At 59.2% G+C, this 20,231-nt stretch overlaps 1 protein-coding gene across 10 annotated transcripts in view; it reads right to left on the bottom strand.

Moving 5' to 3' along the window:
• MTSS2 (MTSS I-BAR domain containing 2) overlaps positions 1–20,231 on the bottom strand; it is a 96,488-nt gene that overhangs the window by 28,447 nt on the left and 47,810 nt on the right. For 7 of the 10 annotated variants that reach the window (XM_039502759.1, XM_039502764.1, XM_039502763.1 and 4 more), the window contains exons 4-7: positions 6,793–6,877; positions 6,366–6,457; positions 3,430–3,504; positions 1,525–1,533 (exon numbers count right to left, since the gene is read on the bottom strand). In XM_039502759.1, coding sequence (XP_039358693.1) covers positions 1,525–1,533; positions 3,430–3,504; positions 6,366–6,457; positions 6,793–6,877 — 261 coding nt within the window. The remainder of the gene's footprint in view (positions 1–1,524; positions 1,534–3,429; positions 3,505–6,365; positions 6,458–6,792; positions 6,878–20,231) is intronic. The other 3 variants (XM_039502761.1, XM_039502762.1, XM_039502768.1) reach the window with 1 other exon arrangement.

Here is a 20,231-nt window from a genome sequence, read left to right as displayed (position 1 = left end):
CTCTCTCTGTGTGGGCCCCAGCAGGAGGCGGTCGAGCTGACCCAGAGGCTGGGTCATGCAGCAGAAAGCCCCATCCTCACCTGCAAGGTCTGGCCTCCATGTCAGGCTCCAGCCCTACCCAACCAACCCTGGGGTTTTGCTTCAGGATGGCAGATGCAGAGCCCTGCTTTGTCCAGCTGGACATAGCAACCGGACCAGTGTCATAACCTGGCACGCTGGCTCTGCAAACAGATCAGTATCCTCCTCCTCCCAGCCCCCACCCCAGCCCTCCCCAGTCCATGTCAGTTTCACACTCACCTTGCAGGAGTTTCCCTTGCTGGATCCCCCCCCCGATCCCTCCCAACATCACATTTAACAACATGGGTCTAAATTCATCCCTGGGGCAGCCCCACCAAAGCCCTGGAGTTGCGCCGGGGAGGAATTTGCTCATCTTGTGGCTGGAGGAAGGCACAAGCCAGTGGAATGTGGAGAGCTGCGAGGTTTGGGTGAATCAGTTCGTCCAATGGGGGCAGGATGTGACCCATGCAGTGGGCGCAGGAGTGCCCGGGCGTTAGTCCAGGGTGGGAAGATGAAACACACATGCACAGACAGAGCAAGCCAAGCGAAGAGGAGCCGCGGAGTGAGCGCTTTAGGTGGGCGGGGCCCCCAGCTTCCCTGCTTAGGGGCCACGGTGCCACCTGCATGAAACAGAGCAGATGGCATCTACCCCAGCCTCACTCTGTAGGGGCAGCCTGTGGAGATGACCAATCCCAGCTCAAAGGCTTGATCCAAGCAGACCAGGCTGCGCACTGGGTGCGGGGCTCTCTCTTGCGCATGGGTTCCCCCAATCATGGATATGAGGGGGCCCAGGGCGGCGTTGGGGACATGAACCCCATGGAGTTCCACCAAGCCACCGCCCCCTGCGATTCCCATGAAGAGAGGGTAAAGCCGGACGACCGGGAGGCTTGGCCGGCGGAAAGACCAGGGCAACGGAGGAGAAAGATGGTGACACAAGGAGTTCCCAGGATGAAACAGTCAAGAGGCTAATCAGGCCAGGAGGTGGCGAGATGCAAACGTGCGGTGGGTGAGTGCTGAGACCGGGGGCACCAGGCAGGAGGCAGAGCGCCAGAGAGGGCCTGCCGGGGCGCAGGAGAGACGGGTCCGAATCAGCCCCCTGGCCACGTCTGTGGCAGCTTGGAATCTGGACCTGGATCCCGTCTGGCCAGCCCCAAAGCCCAGAGCCAAGCCGCCGGGAACGGGGGCTCAATGGCCGGAGTGAAGAGCTGGAGTGGGGATCCCGCCAGCCCCTGGACCAGGCTCTGGAGCCAGTGCCTTGCCGCAGCCCCCCAGAGATCGAGGCTCCACGCCCAGCCCGAGAGGCAGGCAGGGAAGGCCTGGGTCTGGCAGCGGCCCAGGCCAGTGCGGTCTGACTGGGGTTCGTTTCATTTCGAGCTCAGGCAGAGGGGAGACCTGGCCTGATTAGCTAAAGGAAGCGCAGGTCACAGGGGAGGGCGGGGGGGAGCTGGCTCGCACCGATTGACTTACCAAGTAGCTCTACAGGAAGGATGTGGAAGGGAGGAAAGAGGAGAGAGAGAGACAGAGAGAATGTGTGAAAGCCAGGCTGACCTCCGGACACGCTGCCCCCCACCCCCAGGGCCGGCAGGTCAGTCCCCCCTTCCCAGACATGGCTCAGACACCTGTGGGCCCCTGGCATGCCCCCATCCTGCGTGTGTGTGTGAGGGGCGGGCGGGGGTGTTAACTCCTTGTGTGTTGGGTTGGAGCGTGAGGAATTGAAGGGAGCTGGGGGGAGTGGCTGGACTGTGTGATCCGCCCCCACCCCTGGGTGCCTGCAGGGAGGGAATTGGGCCACCTTTCCCTGCGGGGAGCCTTTGGAGAGGGTATTTAGGGGCGCTGTTGGGTCTTATCATTGCGGTAACGCCACAGGCCCCAGCTGGGGGTCGGCGCCCACGGGGTCCCCGGCTCCAACGAGCCTGCGTAGCACTGATCTGCCACTGAACCCTGTGCTGAGCAATGCTCTGTCATGCCCAGCAAAATCCTTCTGACAACGTCCTCACGCAGTGCCCTGCGAGCGCCCGGCTGGGACTGCCCAGCCTGAACTTCCTCACACGCAGTGCTCAGCGGCAGGGCCGGCTTTACGCTGAGTCACCTGATTCCCCAGAATCGGGCCCCGCCCCTAATGGGGCCCTGCTCCGGGGGCTTTCGGTGGTATTTCGGTGGCGGGGAAAACCTGGAGCGGGTGCCCCGCCGCCGAGTATTCTAATCAGGCCCCGCGGGTCATAAAGCCGGCCCTGCTCATCGGTGCCAGCCGGATCCCCACTCCCTGCCCTTCCCAGCCCACCTGGAACCCTCCCAGCGCGTCCTACTTCATTTGCGACTGCTCCCCATGGCCATCTGCACCGCAGGATTCCTCTGATGGGACCCAGGGGCAGAGACTGTGCTGGGGGCACGGCCACAGGGCGTGGTGAATGCAGCAGGCTTGTTCACCCACTGAACCTTGTCACTGAGCCCCACAAACCCCCAAGATGGATCCCCATTGTCAGCATCAAAGCCACCTTTCCAACACCTTAGAACTAGGCTGGTCTGCCACCCTCTGCCCCAGGAGCACTAATGGCGGCAGCACTTGTTAATTAAACCTCCCCACTGCCCTGTGAGCTACAACAGAATGCAGCCAACTCTGGGGCGGAGCAGACTGGCTGCTTCACAGCACACGTACCGCAACCCTGGGGGAGGAGCGGGAAGAAGAATCCTGGTCCCAGCTCAAGCTGCGGAGGGAGGCAGGTGTCATGGTCTGAGCTGGAACGTAGCTAGCAGGACGAGGAGCTCGCATGTACGCTCAACCCCGAGCCAGGATGCCCAGGTGGCACTGGGGTCTCTGTGCTGCCTTGGAGGGGAGACCATGAACTGGGGTCCTGACTACTCCCTCCCCATCAGAGCCCCCGGCCTCAGGGAAGGTCTCAAGTCGAAGGCAGCACAGGGACCCCCTAGAGCCATGGGGCACCAGGGCCTCTCCAGCCATACCTGACCCCAGGGCTGCCCAGAGGGGGGGGCAAGTGGGGCAATTTGCCCCGGGCCCCACAGGGGCCCCCACGAGAGTTTTTCAGGGCCCCTGGAGCGGGGTCCTTCACTTGCTCCGGGGGCCCCTGGAAAACTCTCGCGGGGCCCGGGCCCCCAGAGCTTCTTCCGCTCCGGGTCTTCGGCTGCAATTCGGCGGCGGGGGGGCCTTCCGCTCCGGGACCCGCCGCCGAAGGCCCCAGGCCCCCTGAATCCTCTGGGCAGCCCTGCCTGACCCAGCCCAGCCCAGCCTTGCTTGGGTGTGAAAGCAGATGAGACCCCCACAAAGGGGCAGGCCCATAGCTCATGGAGGGGCAGGCTGCCCTCCCGGCGTGGGCACTCGGCGGGGGGGGAGAAGGGGGCAGGCAGGGCTCTTACCTTTGCGGGCCTTCTTCTGCAGCTTCAGCGTGTCAGAGGATTTCTTCTTTATCTCATGGCGGGCTCGCTTGTACTCTGAGGACACACAACAGACCCTGAGATGTGTCCTGGCCGCCAGGCGGGGGCACCAGCCCCCTCCACCAAGCCGGCGCACGATTCCTCCTGCCCCGACCCAAGACACTCCCCTAACCCACCTCTCCTGGCACGGCGTGGTCCCCCCGTCCCCTCCCTGGCACGGCGTTCTGCCCCCCTCCCCTCCCCTCCCTGGCACGGCGTGGTGCCCCCCCTCCCCTCCCTGGCACGGCGTGGTGCCCCCCTCCCCTCCCAGGCACAGTGTGGTCCCCTCTCCTCTCCCCTCCCAGGTACGGCATGGTGCCCCCGTCCCCTCCCTGGCACAGCGTCGTGCCCCCTTCCCCTCCCCGGCACGGCGTGGTCCCCTCCCCTCCCAGGCACGGCATTGTGCCCCCCTCCCCACCCTGGCACGGCGTGGTGCCCCCTCCTCCCGGCACGGCGTGGTCCCCTCTCCTCCCGGCACGGCATTGTGCCCCCACCCCTCCCTGGCACGGCGTGGTGCCCCCTCCTCCCAGGCACAGTGTGGTCCCTCTCCTCTCCCCTCCCAGGTGCGGCATGGTGCCCCCGTCCCTCCTGGCACAGCGTCGTGCCCCCGTCCCCTCCCCGGCACGGCGTGGTGCCCCCGTCCCCTCCCTGGCACGGCATTGTGCCCCCCTCCCCTCCCTGGCACGGCGTGGTGCCCCCTCCCCTCCCGGCACGGCGTGGTCCCCCTCCCCTCCCCGGCACGGCATTGTGCCCCCTCCTCCCTGGCACGGCGTGGTGCCCCCCTCCCCTCCCAGGCACAGTGTGGTCCCCTCTCCTCTCCCCTCCCAGGTACGGCATGGTGCCCCCGTCCCCTCCCTGGCACAGCGTCGTGCCCCCCTCCCCTCCTCCCGGCATGGCGTGGTGCCCCCTCCTCCCGGCATGGCGTGGTCCCCGTCCCCTCTCCTCTCCCCACCCAGGTACGGCATGGTGCCCCCGCTCATTCCAGGCATTGCGTGGTCCCTCTCCCCACCCCAACACGGCGGCGTGCCTCCTCCCCACCCTCCCGGCACGGCGTGGTCCCCATCCCCTCCTCCCGGCACGGCGTGGTGCCCCCGGCACGGTGTACAGTGCACACCCCCCCGGTGGATATGGCATGCCCCCTGCCCCCGGGTACAGTGCATCCCCTGTGGTGGATAGGGCGCGCCCCCTCCCCTCGGGCCCAGTGCATCCCCTGTGGTGGATAGGGCGCGCTCCCTCCCCCCGGGCACAGTGCATCCCCTGTTGTGGATAGGGCGCGCTCCCTCCCCCCGGGCACAGTGCATCACCCCCATGGATAGGGCGCGCTCCCTCCCCCCGGGCACAGTGCATCCCCCCGTGGATAGGGCGTGCTCCCTCCCCCCGGGCACAGTGCATCCCCCCGTGGATAGGGCGTGCTCCTTCCCCGGGTACAGTGCATCCCCGTGGATAGGGTACAGTGCATCCCCGTGGATAGGGCGCGCCTCCCCGGGCACAGTGCATCACCCCTGTGGATAGGGCGTGCCCCCTCCCACCGGATACAGTGCATCCCCTATGGTGGATAGGGTGTGCTCCCTCCCCCCGGGCACAGTGCATCACCCCCGGGGATCGGGCGCGCCCCCTCCCGCCGGGTCCAGTGCATCCCCGGTGGGGGGTAGGGCGTGCTCCCTCCCCCCGTTCACAGTGCATCCCCCCGTGGATAGGGCGCGCTCCCTCCCCCCGGGCACAGTGCATCCCCCTGTGGATAGGGCGTGCTCCCTCCCCCCGGGCACAATGCATCACCCCCGTGGATAGGGCGCTCCTCCCCCGGGCACAGTGCATCCCCGTGGATAGGGCGTGCCCCTCCCGGGCACAGTGCATCCCCGTGCATAGGGCGTGCTCCCCTCTCCCCGGGCACAGTGCATCCCCGTGGATAGGGCGTGCTCCTCCCCGGGCACAGTGCATCCCCGTGCATAGGGTGTGCTCCTCCCCCGGGCACAGTGCAGCCCCCCGTGCATAGGGCGAGCTCCCCCTCCCCCCGGGCACAGTGCATCCCCTGTGGTGGATAGGGCGTGCTCCCTCCCCCTGGGCACAGTGCATCCCCTGTGGTGGATAGGGCGCTCCCTCCCCGGGCACAGTGCATCCCCTCGTGGATAGGGTGTGCTCCCTCCCCCCGGGCACAGTGCATCACCCCTGTGGATAGGGCGTGCTCCTTCCCCCCGGGCACAGTGCATCACCCCTATGGATAGGGCGCGCCCCCTCCCACCGGGTACAGTGCATCACCCCTGTGGATAGGGTGTGCTCCCTCCCCCCGGGCACAGTGCATCACCCCCGTGGATAGGGCGTGCTCCCTCCCCCCGGGCACAGTGCATCACCCCCGTGGATAGGGCGTGCTCCCTCCCCCCGGGCACAGTGCATTCCCCCTGTGGATAGGGCGCGCTCCCTCCCCCCGGGCACAGTGCATCCCCCTGTGGATAGGGCGCGCTCCCTCCCCCCGGGCACAGTGCATCCCCCTGTGGATAGGGCGCGCTCCCTCCCCCCTGGAACAGTGCATCCCCCTGTGGATAGGGCACGCTCCCTCCCCCCGGGCACAGTGCATCCCCCTGTGGATAGGGCGCGCTCCCTCCCCCCGGGTACAGTGCATCCCCCCGTGGATAGGGCGTGCTCCCTCCCCCCGGGCACAGTGCATCTCCCCGTGGATAGGGCGTGCTCCCTCCCCCCGGGCACAGTGCATCACCCCCGTGGATAGGGCGTGCTCCCCCCCTCCCGGGCACAGTGCATCCCCCCGTGGATAGGGCGTGCTCCCTCCCCCCGGGCACAGTGCATCCCCTGTGGTGGATAGGGCGCGCCCCCCCGTTATCCCCTGGAGAATAGCAAATCCCCCCTGCCTGTCACCTGGGCTTTACCTTTCGCATGGTCCTTGTCCAGTTGGTTGGCCGTTTTCTTCCAGTCCTCAATCCTGTCCTGCAGGGGGTTGACGAGACTCTCCATCAGGGCGCTGCACCAAGGAGACACCGGAGTGAGCCCGGGTAACGAGGCCGGTGGGAAGGAGGTGGCTAAAATACCTTGCAGACCCAGGCGCTGGCCTTGCAGTGCTGAGCAGGGGAACCCCTAAAATACCTTTATCGATGGGGGCCTAAGTCACCTCAGAAACGCGGCGTTCCCAGCTGCACCCAAGGACTGTGCTGGGGGCTCCCTGGATCAGGCCCTGGGCGTGACAAAGCTGTCTGGGTGCCTGTCGCAGTGTGACGAGACTTACTGCCACTTCCTTCAGCCGTAGGGCGGGGAGGCTGAGGCTGGCAAACTCGTCTCACTGGTGCCCATCAGACTTACTTGGTGAACTGCCTCAGCTTGGCCTCGATGCTGCGGTGCCGCATGCACATCCGGGTCAGCGCCGAGCCGATGTCTCTCGTGGCTCCTGCAGGGAGAGAGAAGCTTTGTCAGCGGAGCATCTTCACTGAACCACAGCGCAGCCCCTTGAACCTGGGCGCCAGCCTGGCACTGTGGCTGCAAGCCGTGGGGCAGCACATGGACCCGAACCAGGCGCCACCGTCCGTTCCTGTTGGGACATCAGAGTCCAGGGCAGGATTTCCACGGGGCTGTCCCAAGTGAGGCGCGACCAAGGCAGATTTCAGAGTAGCAGCCGTGTTAGTCTGTATCTGCAAAAAGAACAGGAGCCCTTGTGGTATCTTAGAGACTAACAAATGTATTTGGGCATAAGCTTTCGTGGGCTACAGCCCACTTCATCGGCTGCATAGACTGGAACATACAGTGAGGAGATAGATACACATACAGAGAACATGGAAAGGTGGGAGTTGCCCAACCAGCTCTAAGAGGCTAATTAATTAAGATGCGCTATTGTCAGCAGGAGAGAAAAAAACGTTTGTAGTGATAATCAAGATGGCCCATTTCAGACAGTTTGACAAGAGGTGTGAGGATACTTAACATGGGGAAATAGATTCAATGTGTGTAATGGCTCAACCATTCCCAGTCTCTATTCAAGCCCAAATTGATGGTATCTAGTTTGCATATTAATTCAAGTTCAGCAGTTTCTCGTTGGAGTCCGTTTTTGAAGCTTTTCTGTTGCAAAATTGCCACCTTTAAGTCTGTTACTGAGTGGCCAGAGAGGATGAAGTGTCTCCTACTGGGTTTTGAATGTTATGATTCCTGATGTCAGATTTGTGTCCATTTATTCTTTTGCGTCGTCTCTAAGGTGCCACAAGTACTCCTGTTCTCTCTGCAGACCAAGGCAGAGCGCACTAGAGTCAGATGGGAATCGGGGGGGGGGGGATGTGAGTACTGGAGCTGGATTTTCCTTTCCAGCGGGAAGAGACTCGGCGCAGGGACTCCCCCCGCACTGGGCTCTCTGGGTGACGCCCCGCTTTGCTGAATCAGCGCCCAGGATGCACATCATAAAAGAGCAGCAGGGAGGCTCTGGCTTTGAGGGGTTTACCGTGACTAAGGCCATGGGCTGGGCTGGGCTGGGCGCACCCTGACACATGAGCCCAGACCCATCCCATTCTCACGGGAGCCTTCACTGGCAATGGCCCTGAAATCTGCTGCAAAGAGCCTGGCACTCAGGGGCTGGGGCAGAGCAGCAGGACAGACGGGCAGTCTCACCTGCTCCCCACTCTAAGCCAGTCAGTGCAAATCCTCTCACGTAGCCATGGCAGGAACCAACCCCCTGACTGGGGTAGGAGGTCTCCAGAGCCTCGAAACCCGTGGGGAGCTGAGGGCTGAGCCCATCAGGGGCACTGGTGTCATGGGGATGGATGGCTTTACTCCAGGGATAGATTTGGCCCAGGGAGTCTATCTCACGGGCCAAGACAGAAGCACCTGCTTTATCGCAGCCTTCCTCACGCGAGAGCCCCGTTCCTGGCCGCCAGGGGGCAGCCCAGGCCTGGAGATGGCTGGCAGCCGGCGCCCAGCATCCAGGCAGAGCCCGTGAGAACAGGCGAGGGGAGCCAGAGACTGCTGGGGAGCGGGAGGCTGTTCTGGGGCTCGCTGCCTGGGAAGGGGCATCTCAGACTGCTCTCCGATCCCACCGCTGCAACCAGGGTGTGCAGGCAGGGCCTCCCCCGCTCAGCCTCAGGGACGGGGCAGGCACCGGGGGCTCCCACTTCTCGTGCACCCAGCTGGGAGAGCTACAGTGCCCCAGCAATCGGGGGTTAAACCCCTGCTTGATTCCCCATCCCCAAGTCTCTCTGGCCCAGCCCGGGGGGAGGGGAGGGGCCAATCCCATTCACACCCAGGGCCCTGCTGGGGTCTGACACAGGCTTTAGAGACCCTCACAGGCCTAGCCCATGACTCGCGCCAGCAGCCCAGTCCCTCCTCAGCTGCTCTGAATCCAGCTGTACAGGGGAAAGGCCCATCTCCCTTCCCGCAGCTGGAGACCCCTCCCCACCCAACACACACACACCGACCCACCTAGGCCTCCGCCCACCAGGGAATCAGCATCTCCCCCTTGAACTCTCTTTGGGCCAGTGCCCACCTGTCCCCAGCCAGACTCTGCCTCCCGGTGGCCTTCGCTCCTTCGAGCCGGGTTTAACTGTCCTGCCTCAGCACAGGGGACTGGACTAGCTGGCCTCCCCGGTCCCTTCCAGCCTGACATTTCTAGGATTCTGGCATCAACTCCTAGCCCCCGCTGCTGGGCTTCACCCCACATCCACCCAGGCCTTTCCAGCAGACCAGACTCAGATACTCGTGCTCCAAAACAGGCCTGGAAAAGCACCGGCAGGGAGGAGCAGTATCGGGCCTATGGCACACAGCTGACCAGTGTCCAGTACAGGGCAGCATCACCCAGACTGGGGCTGGAGCACCCACAGGGAAAAATTAGCAGGTGCTCTGCACCCACTGGCAGCCAAGCTCCCCCAACCCTCCTCCCCGAGTGCGCTGCGTCCCCACTCCTCCCCCTCCCTTCCAGTGCTTCCCGCCGCCTAACAGCTGAAAGAGGCGGGAGGGCTCAGTGGTTTGAGCATTGGCCTGCTAAACCCAGGGTTGTGAGTTCAATCCTTGAGGGGACCATTTGGGGATTGGTCCTGCTTTGAGCAGGGGGCTGGACTAGATACCTCCTGAGGTCCCTTCCAACCCTGATAATCTATGATTTTGGGGAAAGGGTGGAATGGGGGCGGGGCGGGGGTCAAGCACTCACCGGTTAGAGGGGAAGTCGGTGCCTATCTCAAGGACTCAAAAATCATGGATCTGGCCCCCAAAATCACAAGATTGGGCTTGAAATCATGAGATTTCAAAATACAATCAACGTTGGGCTCTCTATCAGCTTTCTGCTGTTGGGGACTTTAAGGGAACCCGTCACAGACTTTAAGGCTAGATGGGCCCACCAGGTCATCAGTCTGACCTCCTGTATCTCACCCCGCACCACGCACTGACCCAGCAACAGAAAGTAAACCAAGTCTCACCGCTCTCAGGGACTAACCTGCTGCCTAGCACAGGCAGAGAACAGGAGGGAGCGAGGTGCACCAGTGCCCGCGGCCCCTGCAATGCCTGGATATAGCTCAGCTGAAATACACCAGGACCCCGATGATCCCAGCAAACAACCCACACTTCACGCTGCAGGGGAGAGCAAAACACCCGAAGGTCCCAGATAATCTGACTTGGGGAAAAATTCCTTCTCAACCCCAAGTAGGTTTTCAAGCTTTTCTCTGCAACCACAGGGGCTGGAAAAACTTTCCTTTTTCTGCTCAGTGAAAGCTGAGGTGATGGCTACACATAAAACACAAGAGTGGCACCACTGCTTCGCGGCGAGGGGAGATGTAGGGAGGCTAGTCTCTTTTCAGTGTAAGCCAGCCCTGAGATTCTCCCCAGCTCACATGGGGCTTTCAGAAAAACACCAAATCTTACAGGACTCCCGATAAAATGGACACAGTTGGCAGCACTGCTGTGGGAAGTGAACAAAACCGCTCTGTAAGGCACACAAAACTGCCACAGCTGGCTCTGGTGCGGAGCCCTCAAGGAATACCAACGGCCAAAACGATCTCATTGTGCTCTGCCGACCCGGAGCGGCACTATGCAGACAACACCTCCCCACTGCGAGAGACCCTCCATGGGGCTGCGAGGCAGCGAATGCAGCAGGCGGCTGCGCTGTCCCTGTCCCTGCGGCCCCTGCAGAACGCAGCTTTCTGCAGGTTAGCCTGACCAAGGCTCGCTTGAGGTCGTCCACGAGTCGAGAGAGACTCGGGACTTGCAATGCTGTCCACAGCACAGGGCTGTCTGCGCGGTGACTGCACGCGCACAAAGCCCCGGCAGAAGGGTCCCTGGGACGCGCTGTGCTGCTGCAAATCTTGTCCAGAGTCGGAGAGTTTTCCGGTTTAAAACTAAGCAGGGTTTGTTTATACGGAGACATTTCTCCCATGGGAGGAGGGCGGCTGGGGGTGGTTGGAGTAGAGGATGGAGGTGAACCCAGGGTTTGTCAGCACTGGGGAGGAGAGGAGAGAAAGCTGCTCATTCCTTTCTCCTCTGTTTTCCCTTTTCTTTGCCGCCCTTTCTCATCTCTCCTCCTCCCTTCCTGCCATCCTCTCCCACTCTTCGGCGCCGAACCTGCCTCTGCTGGAACTCTCTGCAAGCGGAAAGCCACTCGGGGCTGCATTCCCTCGCAGCCCTTGGCTTCCTCCTGGTTCTCACCCAACACCCCGCCGCAATCCAGTGGGAGCAGGGGAGGAGAGAAGAAAGGAGACCACTGGCTTCCAGGCCTGCTCAGTAGCCACTTGCACGTGGGTAGCCATAGGCTCGGCACCTGCAGCCTCCCCATGGAGCTGGTGCTATGGGGCCGTCTCCACTGGAGTGGGGAGGGCCGATTCCCAGCTCACTTAGATGTCCCCGCGCCCTGCTCAAGCTGGCATGCTAAAAACGGCAGTGTAGCTGAGCTAGCCCAAGCAGCGCTCCCGCTAGCCCCCGAGTCCAGGCCTGCCCAGAGCCCAGGTACACACCGGGGCACTAGCCAGAGCTGCTGCCACAGCCACGCCGCTAGCACAGCTCCCGCTGCATACGCTGGGAATCGCAGAGCCCAGCTCACAGGCCGGCCTCCCTGACGCGCAGGGCAGGGCAGGGCTGACGGGAGGGAGGAGTTCGCTCCCTGGCAGGGCACCCACAGGGCTGGCTGGCAGCATCTCTGGGTGGTTGATCTGGGGGGTTTCTTCTGGTGCAGCCTACTAGCAGTAGCACCAGCTAAGCTACCAGAGGCCCCTGCGCGGGGGCCAGGCTGCTGGGCCTTGCAGCCAGCCAGGGTAAAACCCTCTTTTCTGTACAATACCCAGCGACCCAGGCCACAGACAGGCCTTGAAATAAGGGACATCTGGTTCTCAGATCCATCCATAAATGCCAGCGATGGGATTCCCTCCTCCACTGGCCCTAGCTGCTGCGACAGGGAGAGGAGTGAGGACTGTGGAAATACGCCTGCTCAGGTCCCCCGAAGCTGAGGGAAACGCCAGCTGGCCGGCCTTGGTGCAAGATATGCGAGGGCTGGGTGGAAAGGACAGTCTGGGCTGTAACTTCAGGAGGCAACCAGGCACAAATGGATCTTTGTCCCAGACGGATGCCGCTCTACACAGCGCATACACTACAAAGGGAGAATTAATCACAGCACGGCCTAGGGGAGGTAGGAACTCCTGTGTCCAATCCTGGCCGACTCCCGGCTCGCTGCATAACCATAGCTCCGGGGTCAGCTTCCCTACCTGTGTAACCGCAAATACCGACCTTGGGGAGACCGAGCCTTAAAGGAGAAAACAACCAGGCTTGCCTCCTCCTGACGGAGACAGGCCCGAAGACAGGGCTTTGTCCCACAGAAACCCTTGGAAATTCAGGGTCTGTTTAGGCTGCGAGATTCCCCAGTGACAGGAGAACTCGTGAAGAGCCAAGAGAGAAGGTGAGCAAGTGAATGGAGAAACGATTTTCCATCAGACTGTTTCAAACTCTCCAGACCTGGTTCTCCTCTGACTCACACTGGCGTAAATCAGGAGTAACTGCATTGAATTCAGTGGAGGTACACCGGGTAAAACTGGTGTCAGTGAGAGGAGACTCAGGGCCTTTGCTTTCAGTTTGTTTTTGTTAACACACAATTAACTCCAATGCCTAGTGCACACTTGGGAGGAAGGGCGTTTTTGCTAAATCACAGCTCTTCGAGGAAGCCCAGGCTGTGGGACATTCAGGGGGTTCGAGCGAAGCCAGACTGGAATTCCTGAGATTCTGACGGTAGAAAAACAAGCAGGATTGATTTTATTTTCCTACCAAGCCCGTTTCCGTCTTCATTGTAAAGGAGGAAGCAAAAGGGCACAAGCTCATTTGCACAAACCCATATGCAGGCTCCCGTTGGTTAACGAATGTCCAGAAAGGGCTTTGAGATCCTGTGCTGAAAGGTGCCTGGGAAGTGTCCTGCCAGCACCGGACAGATCGCCTAACAGGCTCGCCTACCCGTGCACTGAAAACATGGCGGGATTTGCAACACTGCCTCCTGCTTCCCACATCCCCCTGCAGCCGCGCACCCAGCCCCGGCCGGGCTGACCGGCCTCAGTGCTCTGTTTCCAGGCAAGTTGCCATCTTAAGCCATGGTCTCTCTTTTGATTCAACAGTGACAGATGCCCCAGAAATGCCCATCAACAGATCAGATCCCCACAGAGTTGGCTTCTCTATGGATGTTGGAGAGGTCACCAGACCCTAGTCCCAGAGCCACCACAGACAGGCAGTGATGATGTCCTGAAGCACGGTGCCCTTCCTGGGGTGGAGATCTGGTGCATCTTGGTTCCCTGGGTTTCAGCCAGGACACCAGCTCCTTTTGCAATTGGTTCTACATGATCTCCTCTGTGCAGCCTCTCTCTCCCCCGCATAGTTGGGGATTTCACCATGTGACCAAGCAGGCAGTCTGCGGGGGACGGGGGGGACTGGAAGAGGGAGAGTCTAGGATGTCTGGTCCAGGACTCCCAAGATGGACTTGGCTGAAAGTCCCTGTTGTCTGGAATAGCAAGCTCTGTTCTACACTGTGTTCCTGTCGACTAAGAAACCTTCTGTTTTACCATCTGGCTGAGATTCGCATCCGACTGCAGAATTGGGGTGCAGGGCCCTCTGGCTTCCCAAGGAGCCACATCCAGGCGGAATCGCTGCGGGAAGTGCACAGTGTGGAAGGGGATGCTGAATGCTCCGAGATCAGATTCAGGAAGGTGAAGCTGTGTAAGCTTCTTGCCCTGGAGACAGTCTGCTCAGAGAGAGGAGGCTCCCCCAGAGTCCTGACTGGCTTCTTATGGAGCAGTTCCAGAGCATTGCCCCGGTGACTCCGTGACATCTGGTGGTAAAGGTGGGATCAGCTGCACCCAGTGGACAGAGCATCCTGCAGTAAGTGACTGGGGAGCAGTAGAATGAATGGGGATTAGCTGGCGTGCTGAAGGCTCAGAGAGGTGCGGTTCCAGGAGGCAGAGGAACCTACAGCTTAACCCTGAGAGAGAGTGGACCCCCGAGAAGGGGAGTCGCACTGAAGTGGTTCCTCCTAGGGATCATGGGGAGCTGAGAGAGCACAGGCCTGTGAGTCTGTGACCACTGGCAAACAGCATGGAGACGGCCTATAACCATCTCCTTAAGAAGGACATTGTAGAGCTGTGCAGAGAGAGAGAGGGCTGCACATTAGAAGATTCACCAAGGCACAGCTGATTGCTCGGGTGGAAGAGAATGATCGCTGTAAGGAGCTGGCTCCTGACCCAGCTGGGGCCGCAAGAGAGGCTGGGAGTAGCCAGGAAGCCCCAGGGGTCACCCCAGCCACCGACCCAACCAGGGACAGGGGAGGGGCTGAAAGCAGCCAGGCAGCTCCAGGATCCACCTACCCGACCAGCAGTGGATCTTCATGGCCGAGTTCCCCGTTGGTGGAGCTGAGATGGTTGGAGTTGGAAATGGAACTGAAACAGAAGGAGCTGGAGGATCGTGAAAGACAGAGGCAGCATGAGCTGGTGATGGCGGCGCTGAGAAGCAGAGAGACCCCTACCGTGGTGAGTGGGGATGAGCCCAGGGTGGCTAAGCCCGCAGAGAACTCCGATATCGAAGTGCTTTAAGGAAGGGGATGATCAATCCCTGCTGTGCAGGTTTGAGCTGACCCCTGAGGCGTACAGGAAAAGGTTCCAGAGTGTGCAGAAGACCCAGGGGATGACGTAAATGGAACTGGTCATGCTGATGGGGGAAATACACCCACAAGTGGGCGAATGGGGGCGGGGCCCAGACCAAGGAGGATGTGATTGAGCTGGTGGGGCTGGAGCGACTATATGAACTCTGTCCCCCTGAGCTGAGGATGTGGCTGGTGGACAAGAGGCCAAAGGACGTGCGCCGCGCAGGGCTGCTGGCTGGCCAGTTTGTAGACAGCAGGAATTCAGGTTGAGAAATGGACCAAATTGCCAGCAGTCAGCTGTTTCCCCCACAAAGTAAGCTTGACTCTGAATGACTTAACACTGCCATACATCTGTGTTATCACCTGGTTTCTACCCTGAAGCTTCAAGTTCAGTGCATTCAGGTGATCAGTTACATCTGTTAGAAAAGCAAGGCTGCAGATAAAAGTGGAATCAGCAAGCTGTGGAACCTCCTTGTTTTTCATTTTCGTGAAGGAATCCATCTCCTCTCTAAGTGCAAAAAAATGCTTCAAAACATCTCCAGGACTCAGCCATCTAACTTGAGTGTGATACAGAAGTTCCGCATATTCGCTGTCCATACTTGCTAGAAAAGAAGTGAATGGTCTGTGATTCAGCCCTTGTGCACGTATAAAGTTAACGGGTTTAACAGCTACACCCATAACTTCCTTCATTTGTAGACTTTTACTACACAGGGCTTCTTGGTGCAAAATGCAGTGTATACTGGTGAAGCTAATTCCTGGTATATTGAGGCTGTTCAGTTTGGTCTTCAATAATCCAACCACACCACGTTTTCAGAGCACATTGATGGCGAACCGTCTGTAGCCAAAGATACAAATTTGTTCCATGGCAGCGCGGAATGCACTCTTCCAGTCCCTGAAATATGTCCTGTCCCGTTGTGGTACCCTTCAGTAGCATTAAATCTAGCAATTCTTCAGTTATATTCAAATTACAATCCACACCTCTAATGAACACTGCACACTGTGCAGTATCTGATGCCATAGGCGGCAGGTTTGTATAATTTTTGGTGGGGCCCAAAATGGTGGTGCCCCCCACCGCTCCCGCCCTGTAAGCCGATATAAAATGAAGCTACAACGTGTCAGTGCCACAAGATTACAAGGGTCAATTAAAAGTGGAAAGTCAGAAGCAGCACTTGCCTACTTCAATATACAGTATTATATTTTGTTGCACCTGTTGTGATGAAGTGGGAATGTTCTTAATGTTTTCTCTGAATACTGTGTGGGTGCCTCAGTTTCCCCTGCAAGATGCCAACTGAAGGTGTTGGGGACAAAGAGATCAGGTGGCCTCCTTGTCCGGAAGAGACACAGAGGCCAGATGAGGGAGTGTCAATTTGGAGCTGGCTGGGGAAATGGGGAGAGACCCAGAACTTGGTTCTGGGCTCCCCACCCCCCAAAATGGACCTGACAGAGGGGTTCTGTTTTCTGTACCTACAAGCTCTCTTTAAACTGTGTTCCTGTCATCTAATAAACCTTCTGTTTTACTGTCTGGCTGAGAGTCACATCTGACTGGAGTTGGGGTGCAGGGACCTCTGGTTGCCCCAGGACCAGCCTGGGCAGACTCGCTGTGGAAAGTGCATGGTGTGGAAGGGCTGAATGCTCCGAGGTCAGACCCAGGAAGGTGTAAGCTTCTTGTCCTGGAGACAGTCTGCTCAGAGAGAGGAGGCTCCCCCAGAGTCCTGACTGGCTTTGTATGGAGTTGTTCCAAAGCATCACAGCATCCCCTTCCACACCATGCGCTTCCCGGAAGTCCACACAGGCACTGACACTCCCTCCTCCAGCCTTTGTCTCTTTTCCAGGCATTAGGAGGCCACCCGATCTCTCTGTTCTCCAACACCTTCAGTTGGCACCTTGCAGGGGAAACTGATTTGGGAGAAATGAAGTAAAAGCTGCCCAAACCGAGCTTGAGCACTCCTGAATTTTGAGGTTCAAATCTGGAAGGCAGGTGCTGGGAGTGGGAGAGGGCTGTGGGCTCCATGGGGGAGCATGGCAGCAACTGTCTGGAGCTGCACAGAGCCAGGCACGCTGGTCTGAGTGGCGCAGTAAGCGGTTTGGGGGTTGGAGACGGGGTAGGGGGTTCCGGGGGGCAGTCAAGGGACAAGGAGCAGGGGGGGTTGGATGGGGCAGAGGTTCGGAGGGGCAGTCAGGGGACAGGCAGCAATTGGAGAGGCATGGGAGTCCAGCAGGTTTATCAGGGGACAGGTAGGAGGGTCCTGGGGGGAAGTGGGGTGGGATCTCAGGAGGGGGCAGTTGGGGACAAGGAGAAGGGAGGCTTAGATAGGGGCTGAGGTCCCAAGGGGCAGTTAGGGGCAGGGGTCTCGGGAGGGGTAATCGGGGGACAAGGACCAGTGGTGCTTAGATAGGGGGTAGGGGTCCTGGGGGGCAGTTGGGGCAGGGATCTGGGGCGGGGGCAATCAGCGGCCAGGGGCTGGGATTCAAAGGGCTCTGGGCTGCCGGCAGCCGCGGGGAGCCCAGAGCCTTTTAAATCCCAGCCGCGGCCGGGAATCAGAGGGCTCTGGGCTGCCCGTTGCGGCGGGGAGCCCAGAGCCTTTTAAATCCCAGCTGCGGCCGGGAGTCAGAGGGCTCTGGGCTGCCGGCAGCCGCGGGGAGCCCAGACACTTTGAAAGCTCAGCCGCGGCCGGGAGTCAGAGGGCTCTGGGCTGCCGGCAGCCGTGGGGAGCCCAGAGCCTTTTAAATCCCAGCCGCAGCTGGGAGTCAGAGGGCTCTGCGCTGCCCGCTGCGGCGGGGAGCCCAGAGCCCTTGAAATCTCAGCTGCGGCTGGGATTTAAAAGGCTCTGGGCTCCCCGTGGCTGCCGGCAGCCCAGAGCAGGGGAGAAACCTAGCTCCAAATATTGCTAGAGCAGAGCCCAAGATAGTGAATATTCCTGGGGCTAAAGCCCCAGGAGCCCATATAAGTTGGCGCCCATGTCTGATGCATCTGTACTCTCATCAAGAGCAATTGAAAATGCTTTGAAGTCTTTTGCCATTTGAATCAATTGTTTTTGCACATTATCTGTTAAATCCGTTATCCTGAAGGCAACTGTATTGGCAGACAAGCTTACGCCTTCAAAAACTTTCTTCCTATCAGGACATAACATTTTGCTGGCCTTCACAAGACGTTATTTTACGAATAGGCCTTCTGTAAAAGGTCGCGATGATTTAGCTGTCATTTCGCTTATCGCAAAACTTGCTCTTCCTGCATCTTCGCTAGACTTGTTAATCTCCGAAAAGAAATGTCTTTGCTTGGCAAATGCTGCTTTAAGTTGCTGAACTTCTTCCTCTCAGATTTTTCCAGTGAATGCATCATATTTTTCACAGTGCATTGTGTTGTAGTGCCGACGCATGTTATACTCCTTGGGAACAGCAATCGTTTGCTGACAAATTAGGCATTGAATTTTATCTTTTACCTCTGTGAAAAAATATAAATTCTCCCATTTGTCTTGGAAAACTCTATTTTCTTCCGTGAGTGTTCTTTTTTTTTTTTTTTTTTTTACACCAAAGTCATTTCTGAGGGGTTTTAATAAAATATAAACACTCGGTAATGCACCTCCCTCAAATGACAAAACCCACATTTACCTTTAGATTACTTCCATTCAAGACGGCGGTATCATCAGAAAGACAAAGAGTAAGTAAGTAAACACATTTTAAAATAGTTACAAATAATTTCAGTTAATGTTATGTGCATAAATTCGTTGTTACAAGCCATTGTTCATGGCATTTTCGCTAAGAATCGGTCTCAGGCTGTTCGAAAGTTTATCTGTTCTATTTTTAGAATGATCAGTGACGTATGAGCCACCGGGGACAGGTCTTGGTGGGGCTGTAGCCTGGGACCCAGTCACTGAGAAGGAGCAGGTCCCCACCCCTTCCCCCGCCGCTGAATTCCAGGCCGAGCTGCGGAAGGATCCGTCCTTAGAAAAGCTGAGGGAACTTGCTGGCCGCAGCATGGCAGAACCCCTGGGGGAAGGCTGCCGGGAGAGAGTCCTGCGGGAGAAGGGATTCCTGTACCGGGAATGGGCTCCCCAAGGGAAAGTGGAACCGTGGGGGATCAGGAGACAGCTAGTGGTGCCCCAGAAGTACTGCCGCAAGCTACTGTACCTGGCCCACAATGTCCCTCTCTCGGGACACCGGGGGATCCAGTGCACCAGGCAGAGGCTGCTATGGAACTTTTACTGGCCCAGGGTCGCTGATGCCATCCAGCAATACTGCAGGTCCTGCGACCCCTGCCAGAGGGTGGGGAAGGCCCTGGACAAGGGGAAAGCAGCTTTGAGGCCCCTGCCCATCATAGAGGAGCCTTTCTAGAAGGTGGCCATGGACTTAGTGGGACCCCCCAGCAAGGCAACTCGGACAGGGAAAAATACATTCCGGTGGCGGTAGATTTCGCTACTCACTATCCCGAGGCAGTGGCTCTGTCTTCTATCTGGGGCAGACGCACTGCTGACCATTTTCAGCAGAGTGGGGTTCCCCAAGGAGGTCCTTACAGACCAGGGCTCCAATTTCATGTCAACTCTGCTCCGGTGCTTGTGGGAGAAGTGTGGGGTCCGACACACCTGGGCCTCAGCGTATCACCCTCACTCCAACGGGCTGGTGGAGAGGTTCAATGGGACCCAAAAGATGCTGCTGAAAACCTTTATGAACCAGCACCTGCAGGACTGGGACAAGTATTTACCCCACCTGCTGTTCGAGTACTGGGAAGTGCCCCAGGAATCAACTCTCCTTTCGAGTTGCTATATGGGAGGAGAGTGAGGGGACCCCTGGGCTTGATGAGGGACGAATGGGAGGGGAAGGCCTCCCGCGATGGAGAATCAGTGGTGGAGCATGTCCTGACTTTCCGGGAAAAGCTCCCTGAGCTCATGGGCTTGGCTGGGGAGAAGCTAGCCAGGGCCCAAGGGAAGCAGAAGGTCTGGTACCACGCTCACTGCGTGCCTGCTCCTGTGCCACCGGGGACCAGGGGATGGTTCTCATCCCTGTGAGAAAGAACAAACTACAGGCTGCCTGGGACAGGCCCTTTAAGGTCATCGAGCAGCTGAATGAGGTGAACTATGTGGTGGAACAGCCACCGGGTGTACCATGTCAACATGACGAAGCCGTACTGGGACAGGGAGGATTTGGTACTGGCCGTGTGCGGCCAGTGGGAGGAGCAGGGAGATAATCCCTTAGTGGATCTATTCCCTGAGACGGGGCTGGCCCTTGGCTGGAATCAATTCCCCTCTCTGAGCAGCTAACCCCCGCCCAGCAGGCAGAGATCCGAGAGGTGCTGGGTTCCTACCAGCAGCTGTTCTCCAACCGGCCTGGGCTCACTAACCTGGCTGTCCGCCAGGTGGAGATAGGAGCCCACCCTCCTGTACGATGCTCCCTGTTCCGGGTCACTGGGAAAACAACCCAGACCTGGAGAGAGAGGTCAGTGACATGCTGGCTTTAGGGGTGATCCCGCCATCTTCCAGCCCTTGGGCCTCTCCTGGGGTGTTGGTTCCCAAGAAGGACGGGTCAGTCCAGTTTTGTGTGGATTACCAGAGGCTCAATGCCATCACCAAGTCCAATGCCTACCCCATGCCTAGGCCTGACGAGCTCGTTATCTCACTACTATGGATTTCACCAAGGGCTACTGGCAAGTACCTTTGGATCTGGATGCCCGGGTGAAATCTGC

Source organism: Mauremys reevesii, linkage group 16 (assembly GCF_016161935.1).
Source record: "Mauremys reevesii isolate NIE-2019 linkage group 16, ASM1616193v1, whole genome shotgun sequence".
Taxonomy (NCBI): Eukaryota; Metazoa; Chordata; order Testudines; family Geoemydidae; genus Mauremys; species Mauremys reevesii.
The sequence above is the reverse complement of the archived record's forward strand: the minus strand, read 5'-3'. Positions and strand labels throughout refer to the sequence as shown.